Source organism: Phodopus roborovskii, unplaced genomic scaffold (assembly GCF_943737965.1).
Source record: "Phodopus roborovskii unplaced genomic scaffold, PHOROB, whole genome shotgun sequence".
NCBI classification, from domain to species: Eukaryota; Metazoa; Chordata; class Mammalia; order Rodentia; family Cricetidae; genus Phodopus; species Phodopus roborovskii.
The window spans coordinates 18,454,981-18,467,465 of NW_026126480.1; the positions used below are offsets into that span (position 1 = coordinate 18,454,981).

At 50.0% G+C, this 12,485-nt stretch overlaps 1 protein-coding gene across 2 annotated transcripts in view; it reads right to left on the reverse strand.

The window, feature by feature from the left end:
- Positions 1-1,679: 1,679 nt before the first annotated feature.
- Positions 1,680-12,485, reverse strand: part of Lmo1 (LIM domain only 1) — a 36,605-nt gene continuing 25,799 nt past the window's right edge. For both annotated transcript variants that reach the window (XM_051192644.1, XM_051192643.1), the window contains 3 exons: positions 6,765-6,978; positions 3,949-4,074; positions 1,680-2,081 (listed from right to left, as the gene is read on the reverse strand). In XM_051192644.1, the coding sequence (XP_051048601.1) occupies positions 1,976-2,081; positions 3,949-4,074; positions 6,765-6,978 (446 nt within the window). In that variant the 3' untranslated portion in view covers positions 1,680-1,975. The remainder of the gene's footprint in view (positions 2,082-3,948; positions 4,075-6,764; positions 6,979-12,485) is intronic.

Below are 12,485 nucleotides of genomic sequence, written 5' to 3' on the forward strand. Positions count from 1 at the left end.
ACAAGTTATTTCATGGCTGCAATATGGTAACTCTGTTGGAAGCAATTGTAATTGCCCAGAAACTACATTCGAGTGGCTCTGTTATCTCCCCATAACCATGTAATTAACTTGTGTTACAACTTTATCTACAGCAAACTCTGAAGTTAGGAGTCAGGCCTTTGGGGCAGGCACCCTGGACCTTCAGAGCCCAGAGAGACTCTGGTGTAGAGGACTGTGCTACAATCCAGGAAAATAATCTGCTTTTTCAAGTTGAAGGAGAAGACTGATCATGGTGAACAGCCGTCCTCCCGTCTCTGATTATATTCAACCACATCACGCACACAACGAACACCCCTGGCAGCCAGGCACACTGGCTCTATTTTTTTTTCTTTCAATTGTTTATTTATCTATTTATGCCTCTCCTTTCTCACACATTCGTGGGTATAGCTCCTTCACAGAGAATTTCTACACCATGATCTTTGGTTCTACCCATTCCTTCCACTGGCCACAAAACCGGGACCTAGAGAAGCAGTTTCTTCCAGGCACCTGAGAGCTTTGTTTCCACACTTCAGAATGGAGCAGTGGGGTTGATGCAGGGATGGGAGAGGCAGCCATAGCTGGAGGCCATAGCCAGGCTCCTTCAGCACTGGGCTCCAGGCTGTGGCCCTAAGGAAGAGAAGCAAGGGCCTGGGTGGACAGCCTGTCCACCCAGACTTCCCTGACCAGGCTTCTTACTGATACCCATGGTCTGCTCTGCTCCTTCCAGGCACTGTGCCCGGCACTGTGGCATTAACCCCATTACTCTGGGTGAGCCCAGCTCAGCCAGGCAGATAGGAACGCCACACCATTTGCCTGTCTGCTGCAGGTCCTGCTGTCTTCTGGCCTGGGCTGTCTGCCTGCTGGCTCGCCTGCCTGTCTCTTCTGCCTGTCTGCACATGTGTCTGTCTGACAGTATGTCCATTGGCTCCTCTGTCCCAGACTCTCAAGAATCATCACAGCCAATGTCTGCTTCAGAGAATGGGCCCATCTCATGTCTTTCCAGTAGCAGTCTGTTTCCTCTGGTGTGCTCTGTCAGTTTTCCTGGCTTTCTTCTCCCTCCCTCTACTGAGGCTTCAGCTTTCCAGGTCCCTGGTAGACTGTGTCTCATCAGTGATTCAACCTCATGCCTGATTCCCTTGAGGTTAACTCCAATAGAGGCATACAACTAAGACTTGGGAGTAGACTGAGGATTGCTGAGTGACTGACTGATCATCTCCAGCCAGCATACCTAAGCTGAAGGGAAACATAATTGTTCTTAATTGATAAACAAGGCTCTAGGCTCCAAAGTCCACCACTGTAAAAGGGAAGGGGAGTTAGGAGGACACTTGTCACACTATGGGACTTGCGGCTCTACTGGGGAGCAGGGCAGAACTGGCTCCCTAGCTGGTCACTTTGTTAGGGATTCCAATGAGGAGGGGCAGGCTAAAAGAACACAAAAGGTCATGCTGGCCCTCTTCTTAGGGCTCGGCACAGCACCAGGATGTATGCTTTGTAGGAGGGGAGGGATAACTCAGTTCTCACCTGTGGCTAGAGCACTCTAAGTTATCCCCTTCCTTCTGATCCCTAAAGCCAAGCTTGTTCCCCCACTGGCTGGCAGCAGCATATGCTGACATACAACCGGAGGCAGCTGTTGTCAGTCATGTGAACAACACAGAGTCATGTCCCCGGAAACATTCATAAGTTTAATCCACGCCAGTAATAAAATCGCATTACATTTCTCATAAAATAAATGTTCCCATTTATATACAGAAGACAGACTGTACAGGCCAAGCCTGGCCCCAGGAGGGCCTGCAGAGATGGGTGGTGGTAGAGAAAAGCCACCTTCCCACTGACGATGAAGTTCTAACTTGTAGGACAGCGCTGGCCAGCTCGCGCAGGCAGAGTGGCTGGCCGGCCTGCCAGGCAGGTGGTCAGGCGGGCAGACGGACAGATGGACCTGGAGGCCAGATGCAGGGCGTTACTGAACCTGGGATTCGAAGGTGCCATTGAGCTGTCCCTCCTCATAGTCCATCTGACACAAGATCATGTTGTTCTTCAGAAAGAATTTGTCTCCCACACAAAATCTAGAAAAATCCAGGGAAGAGATAAAAAGGCTATAGGTGAAGTCCCAGTAAGAGGAGGTTCCAGCCTGGCCCAGAAGGTGGGACATGCTGGGGAGGTGGTGGTGCTGATGAGCTAGCTCTGGGAACCTTCTAAGGGCAAAGAAGAAATGTCACAGCAAGCCTGATCAATTACTCTCAGCAGACCCCTGCAGCCTGGGGTGGTGGGACAGTCAAGCCGCAGGCCTCCCACATCAGGCCACTCAAGGAGGTGCAGGAGGAATTCAGATAACTCAGCCCAGTCCCAGAGAAGGTTCAGGAGGACAGAGAACCATAACTAGACAGAGAGGAGAAGGGTGGGGGAGGAGGGAGGAGAGAGGAGAGGAAGCAGGGAGGGAGGATGAAGTGGTTGTTTCCATCCCTTGCCTTCCCAGTTTAGGGCTTGCATCCTCTAAACAGAGTGTGACCTTGGTCCACAATTTATTCTCCAACCCAAGGGAGATCACACTTGGGTCTCTTTGTCCTCTGGAAGTATTGAGGGATTTCAAGCTTCCCCTCAAAGATGTCTCCTGGTGGCTGAGACTTTAAGCCCTAGGGTCACTGACTCAGTCCCAGCATTGGATCTCAGTCCAACCACCAGGTGGCGATGGAACTTCACAGAGCGCCGCTAGTAGGGCGGCTCGCCAGAACACCCAGCTAGCCTAGTGTTCCCGGTACTAAACCTGGTTGAGTGTTCCTTCTAGACTTCAACCTGGGAACATTTGTATGAAGTCCTGCCTGGCCTTGGGGCTTCTGAGAAGATGTCCTGCTTTTTAATGATAGGTTCCAAGTCAGAGATGAAGGCCTTACATTCCTCAAGGCCTGGAATAGTAGGTGAGACCCAAAAACTCACAAGAGAGAGAGTGAGGACTGGAACCAGATTCACAGGAGTGGAGTGGGGAGGGAGTGGCAGTCCCTGAAGAGAACTCTCACTCTGTGGGCCTAGAAACTCCTTCTCACTAGACAGGACACAAAAAAAATATGCACACAGATACCAGATTGTTCACACACGTTTAAAACAAGTACATAAAAATTCTCACCTCATCATGTACATGCAGTATGCACACACTCTTGTGCATGAACAATTACAGTCACATGCACAACTGCACACCAATCCCATGCACTAGTATCCATGTGTACACAAACATTTAAAATACATACACAAGCGCAGCACATATATATTCGACATGGTAGCCTACTCCGACAATCCCAGCATTCTTAGAACTGGGGAAGTAGAAGCAAGAAAATCAAGAGTTCAGTTATCCACAGCTACACTGCAAGTTTAAGGTTAGCCTGACCTACATGAGACGTTGTCTCCAAACAAACAAGCACAAAAAGTAGAGGTTGGGTTGGAAATGTAGCTCAGTTGGTAGAGTGCTTGCCTAGCTTGCACACAAGTGGGTTCAATCCCCAGAAATGAATACAGCAGGCATGGTAATACAGGTAATATCAGCACTCAGGAGGTAGAAGCAGGAGTTTAAGGTCAACCATGGCTACATATCAAGTTTGAAAGTGGCTTGGAATACATGAGACCCTGACACGAAAAACCCTCCCTCAAATGTACCTATACTTAGTATACATACTGTGAAAATGCACACATATCCCATCATTAAATTCATACAGAAACTTGCCACCAATATATGTACACCAGTCCTGGAGTGTACACATCTGACTACAGGGTGTAGATACACACATATGCACATGTATGGCAATGACAGCATGCACACTCAGCTATATGCACAAAAGAAATCACACTTGCATGCATGCCTCTTCAGCACTCCTGGCCCAGCCAGCAGGCCTCAGGCTAAGGTCTGGGGAAGTGTGTTGGGTTGGCTGATGGTCTGGCACTCACCTCTGATTGCAGAGCTGGCAGGCGAAGCAGTCAAGGTGATACACATTGTCTCGGGCTCGCATCACCATCTCAAAAGCTGGGATCAGCTTGCTGCAGGCAGCACAGTTTCCTGTGGTGCCAAAAAGCCTGCCAGGGAAAGGGCATGGAGGATTCAAGGACTGGCCAAGGAGCTGCTTCCACCCAGGGGCCTGCCCAATCCGTAGCTCCTAGTCAAAAACTAACTACCATATTGAGATCCTGCTAGATTAAGCTCCAAAAGACTGGCATCTCACTTCCCAGGGAGGCTATGTAACTTACAGTCAGATGTTAGCAGACACCATCACCCTATACCCATTTCAGGTTTCCACCAGGGTCCCTAAAGACTGGCCCCTAAGCAAAGGTTCCAGACCCACACAAGCCTAAATTTCAGAGACAATCTGTCCACCATTGGCTGTGCATCCTCAGGTAGTCACTTGGAACCTCCTAGAGCCCCAGTTATCCCAACCGTCAAAGAATAAAACATCACTCACAAGACTATGCACTTAGCAATGCCTAACCTTAACCCTAACTGAACCTGTGGCTCAGGGACATGCTAAGAGCTTATAAAAAAAATCACCTCATTTGATCCCAACACGGCCCACTGAGGTCAACACTTGTATCATCCCCATTCAGGATAAGAGTGAGTCACAGAGAGATAAACAACTCACTAGGGGCACATGTCTGGCTCCTCTGGGAGAGTGATCTATGATACTAACTTCTTGCTTTTAAAATTACAGTGCTTTCTGGGGCTGAAGTTCAGAGTGCTTGGCAGGCAAGCAAGAGGCCCTGGGTCCCACCCCCAGTTCCATGAGTCCTATGTGGTCATTTATGTCTATAACCCAGCACTCAGGAGGAACAGGAATCGAAGGTAATCTATGTCTACACAGGGAGGTAGAAGCCAGCCTAGCTTACACATCTCAAAAATAAGATTAAATTATGAAATTTTCTTCTATAATCTCACTGTGTCATTCATCTATGCCTCTTTTTCCTTCTTGGAACCTCAGTTTATCTGTTTGTACAATGATGCTGCCAGACAAGCACAGCCTGCCTAAAGATGTTTCTCACTCAAAGCAAGTTCCAAGGGAAGCTGGCACAATGGTCTCTTTGAGAGGGTATCCCTCCTCTCAGCTGCTGGCTGCAGAGCTCTGGGGACAGGGGGACAGGAAGTTCACTCCCTCCCCATTCATGGAAATTCTTGGTTTGGTGCTCTAATGGTCTGGGCAACCAAGCTCCTCCTTGCTTCCTTTCCGCTGAGCAAGCTCCAAATGGTGCAAGGGGGCTAAGAGGCAAGTGGTGGGGCCCTCTAATCCCCGATTTGTCCATGTAGGCTCAGGCACCTGCAGACCAGCTTGGCTCCATTATTCACTGGCCTGAGCTGCCTGGTGGCTCAGATAAAGGCAGACAAAGGCTGGGCCACACCATCTGCCTGCCCAGGAGTTGTTGCAAAGGGTCAGGTTCTTGCCAACCACCCCTCCCCAACGTATTGGCCTACCTGGCTCTAGAAGTCATTCCTTACCTCTACCAGAGCACAGGCGGAAAGCCTTCAGCCCCCATGGCTGACAGGGCCCAGAATGCTGTGGTGCTTTAGAGTTCCTGACAAGCCCACACCACACCATGGTGCTCCTCCAAGTCCTGTTGGCAGGCCATCAATTGTACAGTCACCTCACCCTAGCCTGCTAATTCAACTACCCAGGTAGATGTCCCAAAGCTCCAGACTTGAAGGGCTTCCTTCCATGTCCTTGGGTGTTGACTTCCCAAGAGAATCCTTAACCCTTCCTCCCAGTCTCAATTCCTCCCTCTACCCTAGAAGCACTAAACACCATCTCTTAAAATAAGTAAATAAATAAATAAAAATCTGTTGCTGAAGCTAAAGACAACACTGGAAAGGAAAGGTGCAGACAGGTAACTCTCAGTCTCTTCGTGGAAGGTGGGAGTTTCCAGATAACTCTGCCCCCTCCAACTTGTCCTGACTTGAGCAGAAGTCCCACCAGCTCTCACCCCATCCTGCTAATTAATGTGATGGGCCTTCCTTCCCCACAAGGCTGCCCAGCCGACATCCAGCAGCTAGTGACAGAGCCAAATGCAGGTGCTGGGCCTCAGCCAAGGCCCCTGCTTCATGGCCTCCTTCCAGCCTTGCTGATGTCATAAATGGCCTAAGGGAGGGGTTAGCTGGGGAAGACAGCCTCGGGGGACCAGATTATTGTGGCAGAGGGGCAAGAGCTCTGAAGAATGCAAGGTTGGTCGGGGATAGGGGGTTTAAACGGAGAAAAGGTCTGAAGCTAAAGGCTCAGGATGGTTCAAACCCAGGTCTTTAAAAAGCACTGCCAATCCTTGTCCTAGGGTGTGGCTCCCTGCCAACCAAGGCAAATGAGAGCCTAATCCCAGCACACCTGGAAAGGAGGACTCTGGGGAGAGATGGGCAAGAGACTCCACAAGGGAGAAAGGCCCAGGCAAGTCTGGGCTATTTCATCTGCTCCTCCAGGCCCCTTTGAGGTGTCCCCTCCTAAATATCCAAGGGAGACGGATAAGACTGAAGCCAGGCTGGCACTCATAAGGCTGAAGCCAGGCTGACACTCATGGGAAGATTATCTTGATACCCAAGTGCTACTAGTGCCTGCTTGGATAGGAGTTAAAGACACAAGCCTGCATTGGGGTGGCTCACAGGGCTAACATAAGGCGATGAATAAGGGGCAGTCACACGGCTATGTACACAGGCTGACTGGTTTAGAGTTTGGGGTCAAGTCACACCAGCCTGGAAGGATAGCACTGTGTTAGCAGGGCAGAGCAGCAGGACCCACCTCAGGTAGTCACGCCTGCACAGGATGAGGTTGGCCTTGGTGTAGAGAGTGGAGCCCACCTCACCCAGGCGGCAGTCACAGCAGGCACACTTGAGGCAGTCCTCATGCCAGTACTTGTCCAGGGCCTTCAGCAGGTACCTGTCCTTGATCTTGCGGTTGCAGCCTGCACAGCCCTTCTGTTTCCCTTTTGGTTGGACGGAGAGCATCGGCACACCTGTGATATAGGAGAATAGACAGATGGGCATGGGACTGACCTGGAGATCTAGGGCATACCCCTCTCCTGGGATGGGGAGTGTGTCTTTTTCTCCACTGCTCCCTCTAAGTAGAGGCTCCTAAGAGTCCTCACTTTCTACTTCTGCCCCAAGTCCCAAGCCTGGACTTTGGGAAATATACCATGCTGTTGTCCTGTTTAGACCCCTCCAGAGGTCCAGAGGCTGCTGGCCTTGCTGGGCCTTTCCCTTCCCAGCCACTGCCACCTGTGTGATCTGATCCAGGCAGACTCATGTCCTCCTAACACAGCCAAAGCCGGCCACACTAGATCTAAGGATGTGTTCCACTAAGATTCCCATTTTCACTCTTTCTTGAAGTACAACTGTCAATGTGCATTGGACCATTTCACCCTCCATCCACAGGTTCAGAATGGTTCTATTGGGAAGAAGGGGTGGCTCAGAGTGGCAGCTGAGGGCTGTGTGTGACTCCCTTCAGGAATGCTTGGGTCAAAGTCAAAGTTCCGTCTGGCCTGATCTGAAGGAAAGAGGGAGGGAAGGAAGGCCCAGCTGCTGCGCCAACCCCCCCCCCACGCTCCCTGGTCATTTTCCTTTCCCTGTTCAGGAAGGAAGGGGATGACAGCCTGCCACCTAGAGACCCTAGGTTCACAGATGTCAGGTCAGAATGGCCCTCAGTTTCCCAGGCAAATGCTCTCCCCTGTAGATGGGGAAACTGAAATTCAAGATGGACAGCTTTAGGGTTTGTTCTTCTCCTGTGCTTTCTCAACCCAGCCACCCCGCTCTGATGCCTGCTGGAGAGGAGGGGAGGCCAGAGGTCAGGGAAGCCCTCTCTGCAAGAAGAGAGCTCAGACCTATGGCAGCATAGGACCAAGGGGACAGGTGAGGGCATGGAGGAGGAGGCCCCATGGCTGCCCCCAGCAAGCAAAGGTTGACCTCCTTCCCCCTCCCTCCTCTAGTCATTATAGGACCATCTGTTAGCTGGGAAGTTCACCACCTAATTTCCTTAATGCAGCTCTAAAGGTTAATTGGTCTGAATGAGAGACAGTATTCAGGATGATGGCTGTCCCAGTGTCAGCCTCTGTCTCCTCTGACAAAGACTCTGCCCATGAAGCAGACCTCATGAGAAGTTCCTTCTAAGGCCTGGCCTACAGGGAGGGATAAAGTATAGGAAATTAGGGGGGAAGCTTGGGGTCCAAGGATGGGAAGATTGTCCCTGGGGCCTGTGGAAGGGCACCCAGTCTGTATAGCTGTTTATATAAATGCTAACTCAGATCTTCAGGTAGTGCCATACAGCCTCAACAAGACTGCTCTCCTCCCTGCTCACCTGGCATGTAGTGGGGTTGGCCTCTCTGGGGTCCTGGACTTGGATGTCTACCACTAGGTAGGTGAGTAACTGCATCCACATTGGTGAAAGCATTTAGCATATTATGTTATACTCCTAAATGTAAAGGGGCAGTAGGGACCCCAGCTCTAAAGTATCTGTGCCAGCCCTTCTTCTGCCTAACAGCTAGCACTCATTCTGAGCTTAGGTTTCAGCATGGCTGGCCACACTTGAGAACCCAATAGGAGCCATGAGGAGTGACACCACAGTCTGCTCCTACTTCCCCTACATCTCCATCTCACCTGTACCCAAGCTGGGCCTACCACACACAAGTTACTTTAAAAGTCTATTCAAGGCAGTGTGAACTCTGATTCCTGGGCTCCACATAACTGTTACAGAATTGGAAAGCCTGCTGAAGAATCCTGTGACCTGGACTCTGGACACCAAGGCAGAGGCCACTGATGGTTTTCACTGAGGAAGGCTCAGGTCTTGGGAGAAGCCTATCCCAGCAAAGCTTGTGGTCAGGTTGTCCAAAGGAGATGGTCTGGCCTCTGGACCTTGCTTTCCTCATCTGCCCAGTAAAGTAAATGGAAATAAGCCCTTGCTTCCCACTGGAGTGGTTTTGGCTCTACAGGGCCAGGCTAGGGGAGACATAAATACTCCCAGGGAAGTAAAGGGGCTTTAAGGGGGTATATCTACAACCTCCTGCTGCCCAAATGAGTCCTAGTCTCCCACTCATGTCTCCCCAGCCCCCTCTAGCCAGCCAGCCAGCCAGCCCCCTGCAGACCCTCCTGCCCCTCCTCCACTGGCTCTGGGAGCAGAGCCTCGGGCCATGCACTTTCCATTAGGAAGATAGCAGCCCTCTGCTGAAGTCCATTTGGGATCCATTTTAGTGTTATCTAAAAATCAAATCTACATGGTAATCCTTTTAACGTACTCCTGACTTCAGGAAAGGGAAAAAAAAAAAAAAAAAAAAAAAAAGCTTTGCACTCCTTCAGGAAAGGTTTTAAAGCATTACCCAATAATTACTACTCACGCATGAAAACACCCATCTTTAACAATGGAGGCTGCTTGTGCCCACACACATGCCCAGGCACATGCTCAGGTACACACACAGGACCTGGCAAAAGAATCAGTTTGCTTAGCCCATGTGCCACCCTCCAGTGGGAACCACTCCAGTGGGAAGTAAGGGCTTATTTCCATTTACCTTACTGGGCAGATGAGGAAACCAAGGTCCAGAGGCCAGACCACCTCCTTTGGACAACCTGACCACAGGCTTTGCTGGGATAGGCTTCTCCCAAAACCATCAGTGGTCTCTGCCTTGGTATCCAGAGTCCAGGTCACAGGATTCTTCAGCAGTCTCAGGGTGTAGAGGGGGAAACAGACTGAACTCCAGACTTTCTCTGTCCTAAGGAGGGAGGCAGCAGGACTGGGGATGAGGTGGCCAGGATGTGGGAGAAGTTGTCCAGGTGCAGTTTCCAGTTCTAACTCGGCAGCTGTGAAGTACCTGAGAGGTCTGTGAAAGGCTCCAGGACTGTACAAACTCCTGGGCTCTGCAATCTGGGGCAAAGGTCAGATACCCCACTGATGAGGTGGGACAGACAGGTCATCAGTCCTTCCCCTGACTCTCCCCTCACCCTGGAGAGAGGCCCTCTGCACAAGAAACTCTCCCCCCACAGCCTTAGCAGCTCCTACCTATGCAGTCCAACTCAGGCTGCTCCTCTCCAGTGGGATGATGTGGGCTTCTCCAAATAGCAAAGCCTATGGGCTCTACTATGGCCCTGAATCATAGGAGAGCACCCTCCCCACCCCAGCCTCCTTCTGCAAGACCAGTTTTCCACCCTAGTGTGTCTACCCTGCTGCAGGTGGCTGCGGGCCACATGGCAGGTATGCCCCTACTGGGCTGCAGTGATAGATACCTGGGGATAGAGCCTGCAGATGCCAGCTGCTCCTGCTGCTCCTGGTACCCTTCTAGCCTCACCATGGACCCTGCTTAATTTCTACCCCAAGGGTGGTGCTCACCACTGCTCTGGGAGTAATGCCATTGTCCAGGCTATGTTCTCTGTCTCCCTAATGGGCAGAGTCAACTGTGGGTTATCTAGGCTAGTGGCTAGGAGTGCACACCTTTGGGGAGTTAGAGGCCTGGAACAGCCCCTCCTTCCTGTGAAGGAGCCATGGGTTCTCATTGTCTACAGACAGTGGGTCAAGAGGAAGCTAGGAACCTGAGGCCAGAGCCCAAAGGCTGGAATGGGGTAAAGAACAAAATACTCCATGAAGATACTATTCCATTGGGTACTTGCTTCTTTTAAACATTTTATCATTTTGAACTTTACATTTTCCCTAAAAGATTAATCTCATGTGTTGCCTTGGCTGTTCTGAAACTGACTCTGTAGATCAGGCTGGCCTCAAACTCACAGAAATCCATCTGCCTCTACATCCTGGGCCCTGGGATTAAAGGTGGGCACCACCAACCATCCAGTTTAAGATTAGTCTTAACTTTGTGTCTGGGTGTGTCAGTGTGGATGTGTGCATGTGAGCTCCAGTGCCTGTGGTGGCCGGAAGCATTGTCACCCCTGAAGCCAGCGTTCCAGGCAGATGGGAACCACCTGACATAGGTACTAGGATGTGATCTCAGGCCCTCTGCAAGAGTTTGCTCTCCAGCCTCTGATTTTTATTTCTAATTGTGAGTTTACATATGTGTCTGTATATGGATATGTACATGTGTACATGTGAGTACAGTGGGCACTGGGTCCCCTGGAGCTAGAGTTACAAGCTGTTGTGAGCTACCCAACACGGCTTCTGGGAACTGAGCTTAGGTAGTCTGCAAACACAGTACCTACTCATAACTGCTAAGCTACCACCCCAGGCCCTTGTTTGTTTTCTTGGGTAGCCCACCTGGACCTCAAACTCAGGGTGCAGCTGAGGACACCCTTAAACTCCTGCTCCTCCTGCCCCTGCCTCTCAAAAATGCAGAGGACAGGCTTGTGCTACCACACTCAGCTTTCTTTTTAACTTAAAATAATCTTTCAGCTCCCAGGAAAATTACAATGATAGGAGAAATTCCCATGTGCCCATTTTTTTATAGTCTCTCTATCTCTCTTTTTTTTTTAAACTTATACATGTACAACTTTTCCTCACAAATTGTCTAAGAGTTGGTTTCAGACATGGGGTCTCTAGACCCTAAAATGCTTTTGGTATGTTAAATACATTACCGAAAACAACCACAATGCCAGGAAATTATCACTGGAATCTTATTCTCTAATATACACACCCTCATTCAGATTTCACCAGGTCTCCCAACATCTTTTATGACAATTTCCTGGGTCACTTGTTACATTTCCCTATTGTGCTGGCTAATTTATGTCAACTTGACACAAGCTAGAACCATCTGAGAGGAAGGAGCTTCAATGTAAGGAAATGTCTCCATTAAGACTGGGCTGTAGGCAATCCTGTGGGGCATTTTCTTAATTAGTGATTGATGGAGGAGGGCACAGCCCTTTATGGGTGGAGCCATCCCTGGGCTGGATGTCCTGGGTCTGTAAGAAAGCAGGCTGAGCAAGCTGTGATGAGCAAGCCAGTGATTAGCGCCCCTCCATGGCCTCTGCATCAGCTCCTGCCTCTGGGTTCCTGCTCTGTTTGAGTTCCTGTCCTGACTTCCTTCAGTAATGAACAGTGATGTGGAATGTACTTGTTTCTCTTCAAGTTGCCTTGGTTTCATCACAGCAATAGTAACCCTAGCTAAGACATTAATTCACTTGAACCTAAAGGAATTCCTAGGTGTCTGAAGACATCAGCACTTTTGAGGCAGAAAAGCCAGCTACTTCTAGATTATCCCTGATCTGGAATCATTTGATACTTTCCCCTGTAGACTTCATTAACCCTGGGCCTTAGTTTTCCTCTTTGTAAAATGGGTATGAAAACAATACCCCTGCTGGGTGGTGGTGCACACCTTAAATCTCAGCACTTGGGAGACAGAGGCAGGTGGATCTCTTCTTTGAAGCCAGCCTGTTCTACGGAATGAGTTCCAGAACAGCCAGGACTATATAGTGAGACCATGTTTTGAAAAGCAAGACAAAACCAAAAACCAAAAGAAGAAAAGAATACTTGTCTCAGAGAGCTCCCTGTGAGTTATACAGAAGTTCTTCGGACTAGCTGAGCCTAAATGTCAAGCTA